The sequence below is a fragment of the Perca fluviatilis genome, chromosome 3, assembly GCF_010015445.1.
Source record: "Perca fluviatilis chromosome 3, GENO_Pfluv_1.0, whole genome shotgun sequence".
Taxonomy (NCBI): Eukaryota; Metazoa; Chordata; class Actinopteri; order Perciformes; family Percidae; genus Perca; species Perca fluviatilis.
The window spans coordinates 27,450,461-27,472,120 of NC_053114.1; the positions used below are offsets into that span (position 1 = coordinate 27,450,461).

Below are 21,660 nucleotides of genomic sequence, written 5' to 3' on the forward strand. Positions count from 1 at the left end.
GTAGGAGGAGTTCCCAAACCTAAGAAACCACCAAGACTCAACGTTTCTGTCGTCAGGATAAACAAAAAAAACATGGAGCCAACTATTTCACAGGAAAGGCGTATTATTAACGCTGAGAGTATTAAGTTTAATCATTTTTTCCACATTTCGTGATTGTCGTCTTTCGCACTAAATGTAGCTAACGTTACATGTTTAGAAGATGTGGTTAGAGGTAGTACCGACATTTCTTTTAACAGAAGCCTGTGAAGCTGCTGTGTCTAATGCCTGGCAGCTAATGGGGATTAGTCTTTTGAAAACTAGTTAAAATAAAGAGGTCCTTAATTCAAGTATCATTTGAGGCATATAACCCATCTTCTCTTTGCCATTGAAGCAGCTGTTTGATATTGTTGATATAAGTGACAGCACTAGAGAATAGAAAACCTGGGAAATATGGGAAAGTATTATGGAATACCAGTGATGCCATTTAGTACCAAAACTTCTCACATGATACGAATTCATGTGACATTGTCTCATGCAAAAAAGCATTTATTGCATCGTGCTACTGCCGATTGGTATCAGTCAAATTGGAGCCAAAGTGCCAATGCCACAGCAGAGCATTTTCTACATGAAACCAGGGCTTGCCAGCTTTCCCGTGGCAGGCTGCATAATTTTGGATTGACTTTGCAGTGGATAAAAACCACCACAGCCCTTGGTCATGTAAAATAGATGCACAAGGTGACTGCAAAAGCAGCACTCACTCAATCCTCAGGTAAAAAGGTTAGTTTGGGATTTTAGTCAAATCTCAGTTAAAGCCAAATGAGAATAAAATGAAATTGTCATCATAGTGAAGAATAGAGTAGTCAAGACAAGCCCACCGTTGTCTTGTCAGTTCATATTCGTTTTTTAGACATACAAATGAGTGAAGATCTTAATATAAAGTTGTCCATTTAATAAAATAGATTTGCAAGCAAAATACAGACATTTGTGTTAGCACTCAGTTGTTTCTCAGCGAATGTTGATAAACAATGTTTCTAGCCATAATTACTTGGGGCTTTACACGTTTAGAACCAGACTGATTTTATAGACCCATGATTGAGATTACAGCTACAAAAAAACTATTGAAAACATCAGTCTTAACCTCTACTTTTATTGGTTGTACAGTCATATCTGTTCTCGTCTGCCACACAAGTTATTAAAATGCCATTCAAGCTGCTACGTTGCATTGCCAAATGGTACAAAATTAAAACATCAACCCAAAATGGAATGGCTACAAAAGGGAGCAAAACATTTTGTTGCACTTTGTGACACTGTTTAGCACATATAAGTCATCTAGGGGTGTTACAGTAGCAAGAAAAGCATCAAGATAAGCAGTCTTAAGCTTTTAAAAACTAGAATGGGCTTAAAGGGAATTACTTACCCCAGAAAAAGAAGCCAAAAATTAATATTGTGGCTGTGATTAACGGCAATATCATCTTTCTGAAAGTTACCTGTTTTTTTGCAATCGTATGACATTTTTGATGATGTGTCCATCTTGAACCTAAATGTACATTTCTTTGCAATCTTCTGCTGCTCTAAAAAGTCGAAGCGAAAAAGCCAATTTTCATCTCCAAATGTGACGGAGAACAGTTTTCTCTTCTAAACCGAGAGGTACATGATGCTCTTCAGTGAGGAGATTAATATTGACTGGAATTATGACAAAGTAAAGTCCACATTATGGGTGCATTGCTATCTACTTACAACTTTTACTCAATGTCACACAGGCGTATAAACAAGTAAAACAAAAAAAGGACTTAGAAAGAAAAGATAAAAAGTTTATGCATTTTTTTGGGTAGGTAAATCCTTATTAAAAATGTTTTTAACTCATCTAACTTTTTATCAATACATGATTAAAAAACAAATCTTAAATTACAACAGTGATGTTTTTTTTCTGTGCTGGATGCAAGTGTTTGTAATCCTAAATGCCAAGAAATTAAAATGAAGATGTTATGAGGGGTCTGTGTGTGTTTACAGGTTTGACCCTCACATCCATCACCGGTCCATCATGCTGAGGATCATCTCAGGAGTGAGGTCTCCGTTCGGTGGGGCCTCAGACTGCTGCACTTCCGGTGCTGTCCCCTCTTCCTGGGGCATCTCCTCCAGCTGGATGGTTGGATTCCCTCCACCGACCACCACCTCCTCTGCAGCCTCATCGTTGCCGTCCTCCAGGTCATCGGCTCCAACTTCTTTCTTCACAATTATGTCATCCACCTCTCCGGTGGCCTCGTCCTCCACACGGATGATAGCAGCCGCTGTTAAGAGTTTCAGGTTAGATTCTAGTACTATAATATATAAATACACTTTTTACAATGTTAAATTGATTTATAAAAAGGAAATGCTAATGATTTGATATTTTAGCTATGTATTGTGATCAGACACAGTCCATTAGCAGCTATCAAATCTCACTTTGTAGGCTCGGAAACTGTTAAAACATTCCCAAAAGTATTGTAGTCCAACACTTACTGTCTAGTTTGCTCTTCGGGGGCCGTCCACGTTTCCTCTTGACTGGTGGCCCCACAGGGGCTGGGATAGGGACAACTGGTGGGGCCTGTTCCACCTCAATCTCACTTAGCCCCTCTTCTTCCTCTACCTCATCCAGCTCATCCGCTACAGATCAAGGAGTTAAGGACAGCATGCAGATATTAGATTTTGACACCAGCATATTTGCCAACTAGAACCACCACGACAATATATGCTGAATGTTGTCCTGGTTGGGTTTTGTGTGCCAAATCATTGCAATACACGTGCCTGTCCTGTACAATCTTCGCTAACTCAAACTGTGTTATGTTATCAAGACCGATGATAGGCCGAAACATTTTTTGCAGATTTAGTTGTTGACCATGACAACTTTTTACAGCTAGGTTAAATGATAAGTGTGCCCCTTTGGCCTATTCTGAACAAATTTAACTGCATATTCTGCTGTCCAATTGAGGGACTGCTTCACAGAATAACAGATTTGTAGCGTATAAAATACCTGTGTCATCACTATCGTCCTTCCTGGCCTGCATCTTCCTTTTCCTGCCCCGACGAGCCTTTTTGGGTGCGGGAGTTCCATTTTCTTCTTCTTCTATAACCTCGCCCGTGCAGTTCTCAGAGTGACGCAGCATTGTGTTCTGAGGGCCACACATAACCATCACAACTTAATTACATACAGTTTAAAAAAAAAAAAAAAAAAACACAGGTGCATATGTGTGCCAAATTTCAGAGCTCAGTCTTACCCTGCGAGTGAATGTCTTGTTACACTTGCCGCATACAAAGGCAGTGGGGACAAAGTTGGGATCATGGTAGCGCTTGTAGTGCATGTCCAGAAGCTGCTTCTGCCTAAAGGTTTTCTCACACTGGCTGCAGGCAAACGGCTTTTCCCCCGTATGTGTACGTTTGTGCATTACCATGTGGCGTTCCTATGGAGGCAATAGGTTAGAGAAAAATAGTAATTTAGAATATTACAAATGCTATGTAAGCAATAAAATTAACACGGCGTAAGGTTTTCATTTTCCACTTGACACGCACTTGTCTGCAGCAGTAGTCACACTGTTCACAGCGGAAGCGTTTCTCATTCTTATGGGTCTTCTGGTGTTGGATGAGAGCGTATCGTTCATGAAACACAGCATCACAGTAACGACATTTCTTTCCCTTCTCAATAAATGAGTGCTGCTTCCGCAAGTGAACACCTAGAACAGAAACAGTAAAGATATGACAATCTACTTGATAAATGTTACTTTGGCCTATTATATAAATTAAGAAACGCTTCTGAAGCCTTCCAATCCAGTACACATTTGTCAGATTCCTCTCTACAATGATTATATTTACACACCAAAAGATTACAATGATTGGGACTGGCACGTTTACATAATTGAGGATATAAAAACTAGCCTTCCCAGCACTTCATCTGCTTTATTTTCTGCATCTGATCACATTTAGTTTCAAGTAAAAATGGCAGCACATAACTTACCAAGGTCACTCTTGCGTGCGATGACCGTATCACAGTGTGGACAGTGGAACTTGGCTACGTTCTCTGTGTGTTTCTGCAGAATATGCATCTTCATGGTGCCGCTCTGTGTGAAACGTGCATGGCAGATGTAGCACTCGTATGGCTTTTCACCTGCACCAAAAGGAGAGAATTTAGTAAGCAAGGTACAGTACTCTTCTCAAACTGGGAGTAACCCTTCTTTCAGCCAATAGATGGTGCAAGTACTGCAGGTTACCTGAATGTGTCCTCATGTGTCTCTTCAGCTTGTAAGTGTCTCTGCTAGCATAGCTGCACAGACTGCACTGGAAAGGTCGCTCCCCTGTATGAGAGCGGATGTGCCTTTTCAACTTACTGACCTACAAAAAAAAAAAAAAAGACTGACAAATTAAAATAAGAGCTTATCCCTGGGTATAAATTACAGATAAGTAATTAACACAGATCAACATGTGAGTAACTTGCCTCCACGCTGCAATAGTCACACATTGAGCACTTGAAGGGCTTCTCGTGTGTGTGTTTGTAGCGACGATGACGCACCAACTCACCGCTGGTCACAAATGCCATGTCGCAATCTGTGCATTTATGCGGCCTAGTGCCTAAAGAAATGGAAGGAAGTGAGAATGAAGGAACACCGCCAAGATTTTTTGACAAAATATTCTACTTCTGCGTTGTCTAAAAGTAACATGAAGCACACAATGGAAGCATGGATGAAAGTAAAGAAATTATGGGAGAAATAACAAAATCCAAGTGAATTCTCCAGCTTGCCAAAGTTTCAAGTCTTAACATACCGATTTATCTGAATTATAACAAACTGTAGCAAAAACATTTAACTAGTGGAAGTATTAGTTTTTGCATTACCTGTGTGTGTATTGAGGTGGTTTCTCAGCAGTGTGACAGTTCGAAAGGCCCGTCCACACAAGTGACATTTATGTGGTCTCTCATCTGTGTGGCTCTTCATGTGTCTATCCAGGTTGGAGCGCCTTGGACAGGTGTAGCTACACAACTCACACTGGAAAGTCTTCTTTACACCTGGACACACCATTTTAGTATTATAAAGAGAACCTCACATAGCCAAACCACAATCTAAAATGAGTCTTTTTCAGCATCATGTTGAGATATCTAAAGTAAAATAATAAAAGAAAAATAATAAAAGACCTTTTTTCTTGATTTTGGTGGGCTTTGGTGGCTTCATGTTGCCCACAACCTTCTCAGCATTCACTTCTGACAGCAACCCCTCCTGCTGCTCTTCTTCAAAGTCATACACCGAAACATCCATGTCACGATCGCCCTCTCCGTAGCGCAGACGGCTCTTCTTTCCTTTCTTCCCCCTACTACGGATACTAGTGATGGGCTGGTAGTCTGGGTCCTTGGACCATTCTGGCTGTTCTTGCTGAGGCACAGTGTCTTCTACTTCTGCTGCCTCTTCCTCCTCCTCCACCTCTCCCCTCACCACTTGAAGCTCCTCGTGGGCTGCCTGAAGCTCCTCCTGCTCTACGGTCTCTACCTCACCATTGGCACCCACTTTTACCACCTAAAAGAAAACATTACAAATGCCTCTTATCGTGACCAGACTCAACAAAAAAGGAGTTCACTGAGTGTGCCAAGTTGATCATAACTAAAAAGGGCCAATCTTATTTCACAGTAGCCCAGAGTTATTTCCCACCTGGAATCCCTCAGGCAAAGGAAGAGTGTGACAGATAACCGGATCTGTGTCCTTGTTAGCAGTTGATGCATCAACATAGGTGGCCTGGAGCCCCTCTACAGTTGCCGTTGTGACAGGTACATGCACCAGCTGAAGCTGACCAAGACCTAATGCAGCTCCTGTCTGCTCCTCCATATTCACCACCTACATAGAAGAAAGCACCTTTTCAACTTTATCACACAACAAAAACATTTTACAACAAGGCCAGTTACTGATAATCCAACATTAGATTAGAATCAACTTTATTGCTTAACATGTGTGCTAAACCAACCTGTAGCGTGATGATCTGACCCTCGTCTCCACCAGTAACAGTCACTGTGCCGCTGCCCTCCAACACCTCGGTCTTCATTTGCAGCAGAGTCGGATCCAGAGCGTCCATCACCATCATCTCCATGTTGTCAGCCACCTCCCCCTGTGTAGTTATGACTGCCCCTTGTATTAAAGCATCGCCACCCTCTGGCAGGACCTTTCCTTCGGGAGCCAGGGCAGCAGTCTGAGTGGTCTCCATGGAAACAACCTCGCCCTCCATGGTGATGGGCCAACTAACACCCTTAATAGAGAAGACATGTATCAAAAAGTGAAAAAGACTTACACATGCAATGGTTTGTACACGGGACATTTTCTCACACACACACACACACACACACACACACACACACACACACACACAGTAAATTGGACAACTGTACATGGAGTGGATGTTTACAGAGTAACCAGGACTTTTGTAGTCCAGTTTTTCAAATGCGGCGAGCTCAACAAGTTAAATGCATTTCCTTTCACTTCTATTTGGGTGGTAAGAGTACTAGCGGTGGATATTTCAAAAACTCCACTAGGGGCAAGTGTGTTATTATTTTGATGACCTGACCCTTCAATAGATCAGAGGGGCACAGATTAGTTTGCCTTTATAAAAACATAGAGTAAACCATGGAAATAACATGGAATAAACACTGACTACAAGTCCTTGTGATAGCAGGGTTCCCTACATTATAAAGCTTAGGCTCAGCACCCAAGCAGTTTTAGGCACCACCTATTGGCTCAATGAATGTAAAGTCAATGTGAGCATCAAACCTAACTAAATAACGCCCCCCCCCCACCACCAAATTTATTTTCTGTATTGATAGAAAATAAACTTAAATAGTTTAAGTGTTATATAATGAACTGGGTTGCTAAAAAGTGCCATATATATATATATATATATATAGCATGTCACATAATACACTTATATGAATATAAAGAAGGACATCCTGGTATGAGTTTAATATAAAAAATATCTCACTGCACATCTGGCTGACTGGGTGGACTAAGTCAGATAAAGTAGTACTTGGAGCTTAGAGTAAAACTCAAGTGAGCAATTTGTTGTGAAGAAGCATACGTGTTAGGTTTATCATTCATAATCCCAAGGTAGTATTGTCCAACAGTGAGGACAACTTTTGAAAAGTGACTACGTCTTCCTGTGTTGATTAGGCAATGATAACAGTCGATCAATCAATCGATACTTCGGTGTCACGCGTTCGTCTATTGTAAAAACGCTTAACTTACTTCTTGTTATCAGTCGCAAAATTATACATTGCTAAAACGATACAAACTAACGTTACTAAAACATCAACTCGTGTTAGTTAACTCGGGAGGCGCGAGTAACGTTACGTCTGAAAACAGGAAACAAAGGGCACGATAAGATGGACGTCAGGCCTAAACAAAGTTAAACAGAAGTACCAATACATGCAACCACCCCTGTGCAAATACCGCAAAATATAAGCCGAAAAGCAAAATGCTCAATTGAGACATGGAGTTACCGTTTATAGACAGATTTAGTGCGTTTTGGATAACGATAGAGGGAGACAAACACCCCCCGCCAGCCGCCTGGTCGGTAAGCCCTACCGTGACACCTAGAGGCCGGCGACGGCTCCTACAAAAACGTTTCCGTGTTAGAGGAAAAGTAGCGGCTTCACTTACTCCCGAATGCTTCTTCCCCTCGTTATATTCAGTTGGATGCTCGGTGTATCTGGTTGCTCTTCAGTCCCTGTGTGAACGTCCGTACGTGCTGAGCGCCGGGCTAATAGTTTTCTCCCGCTTAGGAAGAGTGGGCCTAACACAAAATGGCGGCCCTTAAGACCTAACGCGGCTGCGCAAACGCAGGACCCGAGGGAGTAAAGGGGAGTGGTCGAGCTGTGGCTGGGTGGTGGGCGCCAGATTTGAATTCAGCCGTGGGCACTGGGCGCGGCGACCGGAAAATTACTATTATCGATAGAATCGAGAGATTATCGATTACTTTTTGGACAAGGAATGCAGATCAATTTTGCGTGATAGAGTGACTAGACCTTCAACAACGTCTAGTCGCATTTAAATCGAGGTTACAAGTAATTTTGTGAATTAAAGCAATTCATAAAATAAGTCACAAGAGGGCAGTAGTAGGGCAGGCCTCACAACACAGGCTACACACCATCCTCAAGGATTTGAATATATAATTTAAAGGTTATCATAGTGTAGATTGAAGGTGGCATTTTTACATCCAAATAATGACTGTATTAGTGATATTCGGTTACCAACCGGGCATAACAAAAAAAAATGTAGGCCTACTGTCCCAAATCCTAATATTACCACCATAAACTGCTTGGAAGGCGAAATGAGCTGCTGGGCCCTCACACTCTGTGCAGTGTTATCAGTTTTTCTCGCTAGACTACTTCATGGCTCCAGATTTGCTGTTTGGTAATTTTGGTTGAACAGGTTAAATTAGAAATAGCCTATGCAACATTGAAAATAAATGGTAGGCCCTCGTGGTTTAGGAGTTTAACAGTGCTCACCATCAATCACACCATCCCTGGTTTAAGTCTGACTGGGCTCTTTTGTTGCACATCATCCCCCTGGTGATATCTGGACCGAGAGCTTCTAAAGTTAAACTGCTCATTTAAACAACATTGTAATCTCATCTGGTCTTAACATTTTATTTGATCTTTTGTTAGCTCACTGTTCAACAACAAAAACTCATTGTCATTGTTAAGACGACCTGCTCTGAGAAGCAATATGTATATTGTATCTTAGTTACAATAACCTAGTCTATTACATCTGTACCCTAGCACTAAAATAACTGATGTCATATTACTCCACATGGAAAATCTGACATGGGTTCATAAGTGCAAAACAATTTATTTCTGGTTAGTTAACCGCTCAGATAGGAGACAGGCCTTTCAGTACCTGAAGAAACAGAGATAAAATAAATATGATCCTCATCGAGAAATTGTGCGGATTTGGCCAGTTAGTAAAACTATTACAGTCATAAATCAATGTTGAATGATATAAATAATTTTCTAATCTGCCCTTGAAACCAGTGTAAATAATACATTTATATCAAAGTGTTTCAAACTGGGAATTGAGTTGCCTGGTTTGAATATCAAATATTTAAACACAATTCCCATGGAACTCCCTACACAGGGGAATTAGTATTATAAGATAGACAGAGATTGGTGCTTGTGGGTGTGTCATTGTCTGTTTTATTTTATATTTTATGGGTTCTGACCAAGTCTTACAGCTCATAATCAAGATGAATAATCCTCCAGGACTATTTGGGCCATTTCCCTGTATTGGTGAGACATCTTGCTTTGAATTACAGCACTTCTGAGCATCTTTTCCGCATATAAAATAAATTATTAATTTCTTACATAACCAATAGAACATTTTGTTCATTTCAGCTGTTTCCATTGCAGTATATACTCATTTGTATGTCCCTGTCATAGGCTAGGATGCAGGGATGTAGGCCTAACAAATGTCAGTGGTCACTTTATTCCTCCATCTCTCGTCCTCTTCTTATTATATCACCATCTTTTTCTCATGGTTTTCCTCTCGGAGGGGAGGGGGCAGAGAAAAGGCGAGGTTCTGTTGTCAAATCTGTCAGTCTAGCCAGCCTGGCCCCTCCCACCTCAGTGGAGGCATTACATACTGCTGCTGCTCGTGCTCTTAGCAACGGTGCCTCAGCAACAGAGCCACGGCAACAGAGCTCCACGGCAACAGCGTGCCGTGTCTCCCCAATGGAGCTGCCATTGGGCGGACCAGCGCTCAGGCACTACACCCAGAGCAGACCGAGACCTCACCGACAAAAACTGAACTATCGTCCCAGCAGACCACAGGTACTGTGAAGGAGGATCAGAGAGTTTTTTTTAAAGATGGAGTGTGAGAGAAAAGGTGTTGTGTGTGATGAGAGAAAATGGAAGGGAGGGAGAGGAGAGATGTAATAGGGTACAGAAGGGAGAGGCAGGGGGAAGGGAAGGATTGAGGGGGAGTGCTATAAAAGATGCCTGGTCCCTGCTTGAATAAGGCTGTCCCATTGTACCGGTCACCGGCTGTTTGATGAACCCACACTTGGTATTTTCTGCGTGTAAGAGCATGACGACTATGTATGAGTGCGAGTGGTAGTTTGGTATGAATGTCTTCTCTTTCTCTCACTGAAAAATACTACTGCTGTTTTGATTTTTACATGGGATTGTATCCAAATGTGTGTTATCAGCTCCATTTTTCACTGAGCTGATCATGTTGTCACAGAGCCATTAGGCTGTAGACATTCACTCCCTTGGAGCCAATGGCCGGGGAGACCAAATTCAAGCAATTCCCCTGACAGGATATCATGTAACGGTGATTTCTGCTAAATTTGTGTTCTGCAGTCAACCTCCTGGTTTTTATTGCTACTTGTGGCTACAGATGTTAATATGATCAGGGTGATGCAACACTGCAATTTTGATATCGCATTACCTACACATTGGCAAAATGAGTTATCTTGCTTTCATTCTGCATGTAAAACTCAGTGACGCCCTCCCATTGTACGTTACTGAGCAACTGACTCTCAGGAGACTGGTTTGTAGCATGACTAGATGAGAGATTCAAACCAAAATACACCTATAGAGGCAGAAGAAACAGTAGTGCCAGTGTGTGGGCTTTTCATAGGTGAGGGTTACGTAATGTAAAGTTACATGTGATACAAGTTGCTCTTCAACATCAGTTTGTTTGATCTTTGGTGTGAAATGTTTCTCTGTGTATGTGTATGGTAATTAGGAGACGATAATTGAGAGTGACAATAAAGTCCTTGAGCTCATGGGGAGAGTTGATGAAGGAGTTGAAGAGTTCTTTACTAAGAGAGTACTTCCTACTGATACACTGTGAGTATCAACATCTGCCTGATTTACCTCTTCATAGTTCCTTGATATTTACCTAATCTATACATACTAATAATACTGATTTAATAAACGTATACAATAGAACTGAATGCACACAGTATTGGTTTGATATACAGTATATTATCCCTTAGGAATAAGCAAGATGAGGAATCTATCACAGTGCACGAAGTGGCTCCTGCCAGCTCTGTCCCTTGTCCACCCCCGACGAAAACACTCAGAAGGAAGCTCGGAGATTTCTTTACACTCAAAAAGAGAAGAGGTCTGAAATCAGAAACAAGCCAGGAGGGGCGACCCAAAAAGGCCTCCATTGCTGATCTCATTCGCCCGCTCAGGGAGGTCGCCAGAGCTGAGAAAGAAAAAGACAAGGACAAAGTCAAGGAACACGACAAGGAAAATGAAAAGGAGAAAATGAAAGAACATCCGAGTGCTGTTACTGGAGAGTCAGCTGTTCAGGAGACACCTGGTGCTCCGCTGAGGGGTGAAACTGTGCCTCCCCGCCGAGCTCTCAGAGAAGGGAAGTCCCAGTCTCTCATTTTGCTGTCTGGATCAGCCACAGCAGGGACTACTAATGCCAGAAACACTTCAAAGGTGAGTGTTAGAAGAGTTTAAGTCATATATACATTTAGATGAGTAGATAAGTTTTTTTTTTTTTTTTAAGTGCTCACTACTCTGCTGTTGCTGATTTCAGAAACAATTTGAAGGCCAACATAGTTTTGAACAGAAACTCCATCTCATGCTTCAACGTATTGGAGTTTCCAAAGTCCAGCCAGGGGAGACACAGGTGTGTGTGTGTGTGTGTGTGTGTGTATGTCTGAATTAACATATGTACACTGTAGGAGTCTTCAGAAGTGTTTAAATGCCTCTTTTATTCTTGTAGAATCAGGAGGGAGAGATGAAAAAAGCAGAATCTGAAGGTATGTCCCTTTATCTCTTTTAATAGGATTAAACTCCTCTCTGCTCCCACTTAGTGTTAATGAAGCAGAAATCTTTGAACTTAAGGGATGTGTATCAAAAGGAGAGACATTTTAAACATGGTTAATTTCTCTATTATAAAGATTTAATATATCTTTGGGCTGATAAGACTGCTCTCCATCCACAATAGTGACATAATAGTGAATTAATTCCTCCTGTAAATGATCTTTGTGTCTCAGGTACTATCATTGACAGTAAACCTGAGCCACCACCTACTTTCACAAAACCTCGAACAATGTCTGCATCATCAGGTAAAACACAAGCACTGATTCACTTTCGTATACAGAATGTGTATGAGAAGCTAAATCATTTTCACATTTCATTATTTCTTTAGATACAAGACATCAAATTCGCCCCAGCGTGTCAGCACACGAGTCAGCTGGGAAACCCGCTTTGCTTCCAAAGCCCCTTATCAAGCCAGGTCCACCCCCCACAACATCTGGCCGCAACACACCTGAGAACGAGCTAGCCCAAATACAGGAAGGGGAGACAAACACGCCCACTAAACTGAGTCCAACTGCAGCTCCGTCTACCCCTGCTGCTCCTGCACCCACTACTACCACCACTCCTACTGTCCCGACAATCTCAAACTCAGTCCCAGACTCAACCAATATTACAAGTACTGTACCTCCCTCTGACACAGATATATGCGCTGACTCTGTTAACCCCGCTGCAGCAGCTACAACATCCACAAATATTACAGAGACTGACAGCAAACCTTCAATCCCTGAAGCTAATGCTACTATCACTGACTATGACTCCACCTTTCCGACATCCCTCACAAGCACCACTACACCCACAGAGCCCCCCACCACTGTTTTAGTTACTTCCACTTTCTCTGAGTCCATGACTCCAAGCCTCTCTGTCACTTCCGACGCAACAACAATAACTACGCCTTCCATTACCACCTCGGAAACGGTTTCTGCTCCCAGCAATGAAAGCTCGGTTTCCACAACATCAACAAATCTGTCAACTAAATCGACTTTCCCAGATCCAAATGGTGTCCCCTCCATCGACGCTACTCCTGCTGCTGGTGGTGATGCAGCTATTTCGGTCATCACCCCAGCTTCTTCACCCTCCACCAGCATATCAGATGTGCCACCAGGCTTGTCTGCCCCCGCTAATTCAGTTACTGAAGCTTGTTATGATTCCACTTCAGTCACCTCTACTAGCTCTGTACCTTTAGCTTCATCAGTCACAAAAACAACATCTCCACCTCCTTACTCCAGTGATACCATTTCAACTGCAGTTTCACCCGTCGCCTCAGTTACTTCTTCCTCCCCCCTGATCTCTTTTGCCCTTCCTCCCACCACCTCCACCTCTTCCACCACCACTACAAGCCCAACATCCACCGACTGCGTGAACTCTATCTCTGCTTCCATCATTACTCACCCAGCCACCCCTGGCCCTACTGATATATCTGTTCCCTCCACTTCTTCCAGTGAAACAGACACCACTTCCACCACCACCACCAGTTTAAACCGTGCAGATACCACTTCCACCACCAGTTCAGCTACCACAGCTGCAATTTGCTCCCCACTCATGACTGACTCAGACACACCTTACACTAACAACGTCAGCACTACCCTCACACCAACTATTGATAACTCAAGTGCTACTTCTCCTCATTTGACCAGTCCAACCCCCTCTAATGGTCGTCCAGTCCAAGACAATGATTTGCAGACATCTCCTGAAGAAAGATCTAGTGTAGAGCCTGCAGAAAAGGGCACAGGTAAGGTTTGAGTTTTGTGAGTATGTATTGTATGCTTGTATATAATTCTCTGCTCTAACAAGTATGTTGAATGGTGTGTTATTTTCCTCTCCCAACAGCAGATGAGGAGCTTGCGATGGTTCGAAACAGTGAGCAAACTGAGATGGATGAAAGCAAGAAAGTCGGCAACGGTGGGGAGAAGAGCGAGAATGAAAACGAGAAACCAACTCTCACTTCTGACAGCGAAGTCATAATAAAAGAAGTGCAGAAAGAAAGTGTGAAACCTGAATTAGACACAATGAAATCAGAAGTGAGAATGGCTGAACCTGCATCAGGGAAAGATGATGAGCTGTGCAGCGACAATGGGGAGATGGAAGGTCAAAAACAAGAAGAGGTTGATAAGTAAATCAAAAATAAAGAAATTGCTAAACACGGGACCAACTACTGTGACAGGGGCAGGAGAGGCCACAGTAAAGGGTAAAGGAGGGGGGGGAGGTGAATGATCCATGGCACTTCCTACAGGGACCACCACATTACAGCAGCACACCACAAAGGGTGGGCCACTGGACCAAAGAACTGAGATCCCCTTGTGTGTTGTAACCAACAAATCCAGCAGTGTCTTTGTCCTTTTTTTAACTTTTGTTTGCATTTTTGCATTGCACGTATGATTATGTAACATAAGACAACTACTGTGGTAAAATACACCATGTTTACAATAGATGGATAAGAGACATAGTTATGACTATTAAATGGAATATTGAATTAACTGAGTCATTCCCTGTGCTTTTTGCGTGACTACATAAATTACTAACAAATTCATGTTTTCTGATAAGAAAATCTAAACTCAAGGTATACTTTCTTCTTTTTCTGGAGCCCATGGTCTTCATCAGTTCCCATGGAGATAGCTGTGGTTATATCATTGTCTCTGTTCAACAATGGTCTTAGAATAGCTTGAGCAAAGTCCATCTGCTGAGAAGGGCTGTGAAATGTTGAAAGCTCTAGAAAAAGCCAGTAAGCAGACCCTGAGTTAAGTTTTATTTTTCACATTATTGTCAAAATACTATTATTATATTTCATATATTTGAAAGAGATCAGGCACGAGATTAAAGTATGTAATGTAAGGCAGTTTTTAAGGCAAATTAATGCTAAAGTCATATTTTGTTTTACATTACAGCACAGCAGTGTTATCAAGGACGTAATAGAGAATGTAACTTGTTAGCCTATATTACCTCTCATTATGATAGCCTTCAAATACAGTGCTCCAACTGCCACCCAGGGTAAATGATATGTACACAGCAGAGCCTTCCTTATCTACATTCTGAAATGGAGGTCATTAAAGAAAATCTATATTTTCACAACTGAAATACATTTTTATCCAAACCAAATTCTCTTAACTATATATAATTTGCAGCTATATATATATATATATATATATATATATATATATATATATATACAGTGCCTTGCGAAAGTATTCGGCCCCCTTGAACGTTTCGACCTTTTGCCACATTTCAGGCCTCAAACATAAAGATATAAAACTGTAATTTTTTGTGAAGAATCAACAACAAGTGGGTCCCAATTATGAAGTGGAACGAAATTCATTGGCTATTTCAAACTTTTTAACAAATAAAAACTGGAAAAAGTGGGCGTGCAAAATTATTCAGCCCCTTTACTTTCAGTGCAGCAAACTCTCCAGAAGTTCAGTGAGGATCTCTGAATGATCCAATGTTGACCTAAATGACTAATCATGATAAATAAAACAAGCTGTATGTAATCAAGTCTCCGTATAAATGCACCTGCTCTGTGATAGTCTCAGAGGTCCGTGTAAAGCGCAGAGAGCATCATGAAGAACAAGGAACACACCAGGCAGGTCCGAGATACTGTTGTGGAGAAGTTTATAGCCGGATTTGGATACAAAAAGATTTCCCAAGCTTTAAACATCCCAAGGAGCACTGTGCAAGCGATAATATTGAAATGGAAGGAGTATCAGACCACTACAAATCTACGAAGACCCGGCCGTCCCTCTAAACTTTCAGCTCATACAATGAGAAGACTGATCAGAGATGCAGCCAAGAGGCCCATGATCACTCTGGATGAACTGCAGAGATCTACAGCTGAGGCGGGAGACTCTGTCCATAGGACAACAATCAGTCGTATACTGCACAAATATGGCCTTTATGGAAGAGTGGCAAGAAGAAAGCCATTTCTTAAAGATATCCATAAAAAGTGTCGTTTAAAGTTTGCCAAAAGCCACCTGGGAGACACACCAAACGTGGAAGAAGGTGCTGTGGTCAGATGAAACCAAAATCAAACTTTTTGGCAACAATGCAAAACGTTATGTTTGGCGTAAAAGCAACACAGCTCATCACCCTGAACACACCATCCCCACTGTCAAACATGGTGGTGGCAGCATCATGGTTTGGGCCTGCTTTTCTTCAGCAGGGACAGGGAAGATGGTTAAAATTGATGGGAAGATGGATGGAGCCAAATACAGGACCATTCTGGAAGAAAACCTGATGGAGTCTGCAAAAGACCTGAGACTGGGACGGAGATTTGTCTTCCAACAAGACAATGATCCAAAACATAAAGCAAAATCTACAATGGAATGGTTCACAAATAAACATATCCAGGAGTTAGAATGGCCAAGTCAAAGTCCAGACCTGAATCCCATCGAGAATCTGTGGAAAGAACTGAAAACTGCTGTTCACAAACGCTCTCCATCCAACCTCACTGAGCTCGAGCTGTTTTGCAAGGAGGAATGGGCAAAAATGTCAGTCTCTCGATGTGCAAAACTGATAGAGACATACCCCAAGCGACTTACAGCTGTAATCGCAGCAAAAGGTGGCGCTACAAAGTATTAACTTAAGGGGGCTGAATAATTTTGCACGCCCAATATTTCAGTTTTTTATTTGTTTAAAAGGTTTGAAATATCCAATAAATTTCGTTCCACTTCATGATTGTGTCCCACTTGTTGTTGATTCTTCACAAAAAATTACAGTTTTATATCTTAATGTTTGAGGCCTGAAATGTGGCAAAAGGTCGAAAAGTTCAAGGGGGCCGAATACTTTCGCAAGGCACTGTATGTATGTATGTATATATATATATATATATATATATATATATATATATATATATATATATATATATATATATATATATATATCTCAGCAAACTCAAAAGCTTACTGTGTTTTTCCCGTTTCTTATGAAGACAACTGGCTAAAGCCTTTAGTACAGGATATAATGAAAGTGATCCTCATTTAGCCTCATTCATAAATGTTTCTTACATTTAACTTGTGTTCTTGAGCAAAATGTCTACATAAAAAAACTGTGTGGAAATCATAACAATACACTACATCTTGATCTTGAACACAGGTATAGCTGATGATGAATAAACGCTGATGTTTTTGTAGGCTCCTTTTTTTTTTATAGCCTATGCACCGTTGATGAGACCGACATCCTGGAAATGAAAGGCCAGCTGGAAGAGGGGAGTGTAAACAATTTTAGGTGTGGTTAATACACAAAAACAGAAAACTATTGCAGCTGTGTGAGTTATTTTGCCTTGTTCCTTGTTTTAGAGGTGTTTAAGCCATTTGATTCACGATAGCCCAGAACATTGACCCAGCAGCTCTTTGCAGTGCAGTCTAATGTGAATTTAAAATCTGAATAAGATGTATTGCCAAGTACGTTTTTCAATGACAATGAACTTGCCTTGGTGTTTGGTGCATATTTAAACATATGAAAAGGAAATACATAAATAAAAAGCAAGTGCAACAGACAAGAACATACATTTAGATTGATAGTTTTAAATAACCCGCTGATGTCATCATCCAGACCAGCAGGTGTCGCTGGTGGGGACATCGGCCAGAAAAACCGCACTTCATCACCAGGAAGAGGAGGGCCGAGGGAAACGACGGTAGAGAAATTGTTGTGGATTGTCCACACAAGTGTTGAGAGTTTCTTTTGATATTCAGATAATCCAGCGAGTTACGAACCAACTACCACCAGAGGTACATTTATAGGAGGATTTAGCCTCGTCGTGCAAACGTTAGAGATGTCGGTCGTGCCTCCCAATCGCTCGACCACCGGATGGCCGCGCCGTGGTTCCGTTCAGTTTGAGAACAAATACATGAGCGGGCCTGCTAAACCGCTCACACTGGAGAGGACCATCAACCTGTGAGTTCATGTGGATCAGTAATAATGCAGCTGATATCACTTTCTAAATGTTAAGATAACGACCCACGGCAAAATCAATCTAAAGCTCAATTAGCTAACGTTAATTGTGTTTGATGCACACCGGCGAGAGCCAGGAGATGATGACCACTTCAGATATAACAATGTGTTTCACACAAAACGTCAGTGTCCATGATGTGGCCTCGTATTGGCATTGGATGTGGTTGCTTTCCAAGAAATTAGTCTAAAGTAGCAGTGGGAAATGTGAGACAAAATACCGTATGGGATGTTAAAATAATGGCCAAGCAGGTGTTTAGTTGGACACTTTCATTGTTTGTTTCACTCAATAGTCACATCATTTTAGAAAATTGTATCATTTCATTTTTAAATAGGGCTGCAACCAACGATTATTGATCATAGAACAGAACTTATCATTCAATTTATAACAATCTACACTTTCAGTTTCTCAAATGGGATTATATATTTCCTTGTCTGTTATATCAAACTAAGTATATTTGGCCTCTGGACTGTTGGTCGGGCCAAACAGGCAATTTAAATATAATAATATACCAAATGTGTGTTTGGGGAATTTGTGATTTTCATATTTACATTACATTGTACATAGACTCTTTGGGCTCTGGGAAATCGTGATGTGCAAATTTCACTATTTTCAGATGTATAGATTTAAAAAACAATCTCTTCATCCAAAAAAGTAACCAGTGGTTTAATCAATAATGAGAAAAAAAAGTTTGTTGCAGTTCTAATTAAAATTGTATTATTATAGTGTGTGTATATCTATCTATCTATCTATCTATCTATCTATCTCTATATCTCTATCTCACACCTTTACTGTGTATAACATACAGGTAGGAACCACACTAATGATCTCTGTTCATGCTTAATTACTTTTTATGTGTGCAATTATACTTCAGGTACCCTCTAACCAACTACACATTCGGCACCAAGGAGCCTCTGTATGAGAAGGACAGTTCAGTGGCTGCCCGGTTCCAGCGGATGCGGGAAGAGTTTGATAAAATGGGAATGCGGAGGACAGTGGAGGGTGTTCTCATTGTCCATGAACACAGGCTGCCTCATGTGTTACTGCTGCAGTTGGGCACCACTTTCTTCAAACTGTGAGTAGTTGATGTTGGAAGGCTCCTGTATGAAGCAGAAAGTGTTATTTACTGAACAGTCGTCTGACAGTTTGCTTCTCTCCTGCAGGCCCGGGGGAGAGTTGAGTCCTGGAGAAGATGAGGTGGAGGGTCTGAAACGTCTAATGACTGAGGTAGCTACATCACAGCACAGTTTAATGTTCTTTTTGCTGTGGTTATTGTGGAGTTTACGTATTTTAACTTTTGTTTTGATGTTAGATCCTCGGACGGCAAGACGGCGTGAAACAGGACTGGGTGATTGACGACTGTATCGGCAACTGGTGGCGCCCCAACTTTGAGCCTCCACAGGTTAGTACGCACGGATGACAATTAAGTTTTGAGGAGTTAATTACCTTAAGGAACATTTTTAATAGATCATGTTATTTATAACATTTAAATTGTAAGCAGAGTGTATCATTAACAGATCAGTACTGAAAAGTTTTTAGCAGCCTCTGAACAGCATCTGTTGTCCCTACGTGTGCAAGCCACTGTGGTTTAAAATGTTTTTTTTTATGAATATGCAATGATTTTGAGATTTGTATATGATTTTGAGACTTAAACATACTTAACACCTTAATACCTAACAATATTACTAATGTGAGGTATATGTAAAATTCTCAAAGATGGGGGGCGGAATAATTTTGTTGTTGTGTCTGACAAGTAGTGTAATTTCATTCTCCGACTCTCCACTCGGTGTTGCCCGTTTTTTACTTGTAGAGTTAGTGTACAGTAGAAATTAGTGCAGCACATTAGTTACTGATGACAACTTAGTGCAAATGGCTGCCGGTTTCTGCTTCATAAATACAGAATAAAACGTGAAAATGCACTCTGAATCCCAGGCTGAATTCTCTGTTGTCAATCAGCGCAGATGTAGTTTATATCTGTGTGAACTGATCTAAAGTTGTTTGTCTTGCAGTATCCGTATATTCCAGCCCACATCACCAAACCTAAGGAGCACAAGAAGCTATTCTTGGTTCAGTTGCAGGAAAAAGGTCAGTATATCAAAATGTAACTTGTGAAATGATTGGATTCCAGCAGTAGAGAATAAATGGTAGACAGAGGTATAAATGAAAGGAGAGGACACGCATGTAAGAACTTCCATAGTATCATTGCTTCTTGTTTGGAAACCTGTGATTCATGTTTCCACAGCGCTGTTTGCTGTCCCCAAGAACTATAAACTGGTGGCAGCACCATTGTTTGAACTGTATGACAACGCTCCTGGATATGGACCAATCATTTCCAGTCTACCACAGCTATTGAGCAGGTATTGTTTATGTCATTGTGTAAGCAGCGGAAATTGAACTGAAACACCTGTTTTTTTGTTTTTTTTTCTGTTGACTGTCACTGGCTAAATTAAAAATTGAAGGGCTGGAATCAAATATCATTACATGAATTGTCTGTAACAAGGATCTGTTATGTTCAATTGCTGACAAAACCTGTATCTGTAACTTTTCTAATTGTAACATAATAAACATTTTATCAACACCCGTTAACACAGTGAAAGCACAATGAATATAGAGACTACTTAAGAGCGTTTTCAGATAGTGTCCATCCTTCTGAGGTGTCTGAGGACAACACTGAAGACTGCACCACAGCTTATTTATACCAACCAAGAGGCAAAAGGAGACGTATACCTGTACACACAGTATTTGCAGATAAAGATTTGTCACTTTTATTCAAGTTGCTCAGCCCTCTGATGCACCAGTCACACATTCAGGTGTGCAGGGATTTTTTTTATTTTGTATTTGACTTTAAATTTGCTCAAAAGGGTTTACTGTATTACAAAGAGATTAATCAATATTGCAAGTGATGGTGCTTAAGTAACTCCTCAGAGCAGGAAATGACACCAGCAAAACTCCTGCATGAACTCTAAAACTTAAAGGTGCCCTGTGGAGTTTTCTTGTATGTTTACATTAAGTGGTACTCTCCAAACTCATTGTGTATCCTTGAGATCAAACAAATGTGGTGAATGCATAGCCTTTGTCATTAAACATTTGCAAAGCAGATTTTTATTTTTTTTTCTGAGTATTTTAAAATCTGGTATTGTTTACTTGCTAGTATTTGTCTTCTTGCCTGCCTTTGTTGGCATATTGTTATGGCCCACTCAAAAACAAAACTGCTTAAAAACTCCAGAGGTTTCCTTTTAATAGAAACAAATTTGGAAAAGACAAAAAAATTGCAGTGCCCTTATTGTGAAAATCAACTTAAAATTATAATAATAAATAACAATATAATAATTATCTTTTTATAGGTTCAACTTCATTTACAACTAACTTGAGTGAACAGAAGTACGTCTCGCTGTCTCTGTGAGTGCAGTCCTGTGTGAGTGAAGATGAGAGACAATGTGGAGAAAAAAAATACTTCTCATCTTTTTAGCTCAACTTTCACAAAGGAAAAGCTTGTCATGTCAGGTATATTGACAGTTCACAAGGGTGTTTATACTGTTAGAAGAAGAAAATGAAAATGTCATGCGTCTGTTTTTTTGTTTTTTTTTATCTTGAGAAACTGCTAGTTTGTGTAGTACTCAAGTCTGTCTATTCCAGTGTGGTTATAATCTGATTTTATGTCCTCTGAGGAGGCTAATGTTGGATTAAACAAACTGTCATTGAGTTTTCCTGTTTTAACCTGTAACAATGCTGTGCTCATTTTTTCTTTTTAATAAAACAGTCTTTTGAGTATGTTTTTATACAATTTGAAGAGCAAGTGAGTTGTTATTGTTTCTGTTTACCTGTCACTTAATTCCAGACTGAGATGAAGCCACTACTGTATTAAATTGCTCAACAGTTACAACAGAAAGTACTGTGATGA

At 40.8% G+C, this 21,660-nt stretch overlaps 3 protein-coding genes across 6 annotated transcripts; 2 read left to right on the top strand and 1 right to left on the bottom strand.

Annotated features, from left to right (window-relative positions):
• Nucleotides 1-913: 913 nt before the first annotated feature.
• Nucleotides 914-7,780, bottom strand: LOC120555925 (transcriptional repressor CTCF-like). 2 transcript variants are annotated; one of them, XM_039795124.1, is made up of 13 exons: nucleotides 7,638-7,780; nucleotides 5,956-6,234; nucleotides 5,646-5,828; nucleotides 5,138-5,513; nucleotides 4,841-5,011; nucleotides 4,445-4,578; nucleotides 4,221-4,341; nucleotides 3,968-4,117; nucleotides 3,526-3,686; nucleotides 3,234-3,416; nucleotides 2,990-3,128; nucleotides 2,479-2,622; nucleotides 914-2,267 (listed from the first exon to the last, which is right to left on the bottom strand). In XM_039795124.1, exons 2-13 carry the CDS (start codon nucleotides 6,211-6,213, stop codon nucleotides 2,008-2,010), a joined length of 2,280 nt encoding a protein of 759 aa, XP_039651058.1. In that variant the 5' UTR covers nucleotides 6,214-6,234; nucleotides 7,638-7,780; the 3' UTR covers nucleotides 914-2,007. The 2 variants fall into 2 exon arrangements, with proteins under 2 accessions (XP_039651058.1, XP_039651059.1); XM_039795125.1 differs by lacking the exon at nucleotides 7,638-7,780 and adding an exon at nucleotides 7,478-7,557.
• Nucleotides 7,781-7,826: 46 nt separating this feature from the next.
• Nucleotides 7,827-14,299, top strand: LOC120555924 (flocculation protein FLO11-like). 2 transcript variants are annotated; one of them, XM_039795122.1, is made up of 8 exons: nucleotides 7,827-9,805; nucleotides 10,725-10,828; nucleotides 10,978-11,434; nucleotides 11,535-11,627; nucleotides 11,724-11,760; nucleotides 11,998-12,069; nucleotides 12,153-13,550; nucleotides 13,649-14,299. In XM_039795122.1, the coding sequence occupies exons 1-8, from the start codon at nucleotides 9,422-9,424 to the stop codon at nucleotides 13,933-13,935; spliced, it is 2,832 nt and encodes a 943-aa protein (XP_039651056.1). In that variant the 5' UTR covers nucleotides 7,827-9,421; the 3' UTR covers nucleotides 13,936-14,299. The 2 variants fall into 2 exon arrangements, with proteins under 2 accessions (XP_039651056.1, XP_039651057.1); XM_039795123.1 differs by having other exon boundaries at nucleotides 13,652-14,299.
• Nucleotides 14,300-17,404: 3,105 nt separating this feature from the next.
• nudt21 (nudix hydrolase 21) lies at nucleotides 17,405-21,549 on the top strand. 2 transcript variants are annotated; one of them, XM_039795903.1, is made up of 7 exons: nucleotides 17,405-17,704; nucleotides 18,634-18,834; nucleotides 18,923-18,986; nucleotides 19,072-19,161; nucleotides 19,769-19,844; nucleotides 20,002-20,116; nucleotides 21,104-21,549. In XM_039795903.1, the coding sequence occupies exons 1-7, from the start codon at nucleotides 17,583-17,585 to the stop codon at nucleotides 21,123-21,125; spliced, it is 690 nt and encodes a 229-aa protein (XP_039651837.1). In that variant the 5' UTR covers nucleotides 17,405-17,582; the 3' UTR covers nucleotides 21,126-21,549. The 2 variants fall into 2 exon arrangements, with proteins under 2 accessions (XP_039651837.1, XP_039651836.1); XM_039795902.1 differs by lacking the exon at nucleotides 21,104-21,549 and having other exon boundaries at nucleotides 17,406-17,704; nucleotides 20,002-20,858.
• The last annotated feature ends 111 nt before the right edge of the window (nucleotides 21,550-21,660 follow it).

Coding starts and splice junctions, on each gene's coding strand:
- LOC120555925 (XM_039795124.1), bottom strand. CDS start 6,213: ATGGAGGGCGAGGTTGTTTCCATGGAGACCACTCAGACTGCTGCCCTG. Junction 4,579..4,840: donor CCACCTCAATACACACACAG/GTAATGCAAAAA, acceptor CCATTTCTTTAG/GCACTAGGCCGCATAAATGC. Junction 3,417..3,525: donor GTGACTACTGCTGCAGACAA/GTGCGTGTCAAG, acceptor TTGCCTCCATAG/GAACGCCACATGGTAATGCA.
- LOC120555924 (XM_039795122.1), top strand. CDS start 9,422: ATGCAGGGATGTAGGCCTAACAAATGTCAGTGGTCACTTTATTCCTCC. Junction 9,806..10,724: donor ATCGTCCCAGCAGACCACAG/GTACTGTGAAGG, acceptor TATGGTAATTAG/GAGACGATAATTGAGAGTGA. Junction 11,628..11,723: donor TCCAGCCAGGGGAGACACAG/GTGTGTGTGTGT, acceptor TTATTCTTGTAG/AATCAGGAGGGAGAGATGAA.
- nudt21 (XM_039795902.1), top strand. CDS start 17,583: ATGTCGGTCGTGCCTCCCAATCGCTCGACCACCGGATGGCCGCGCCGT. Junction 17,705..18,633: donor CTGGAGAGGACCATCAACCT/GTGAGTTCATGT, acceptor ATTATACTTCAG/GTACCCTCTAACCAACTACA. Junction 19,162..19,768: donor CCAACTTTGAGCCTCCACAG/GTTAGTACGCAC, acceptor TTTGTCTTGCAG/TATCCGTATATTCCAGCCCA.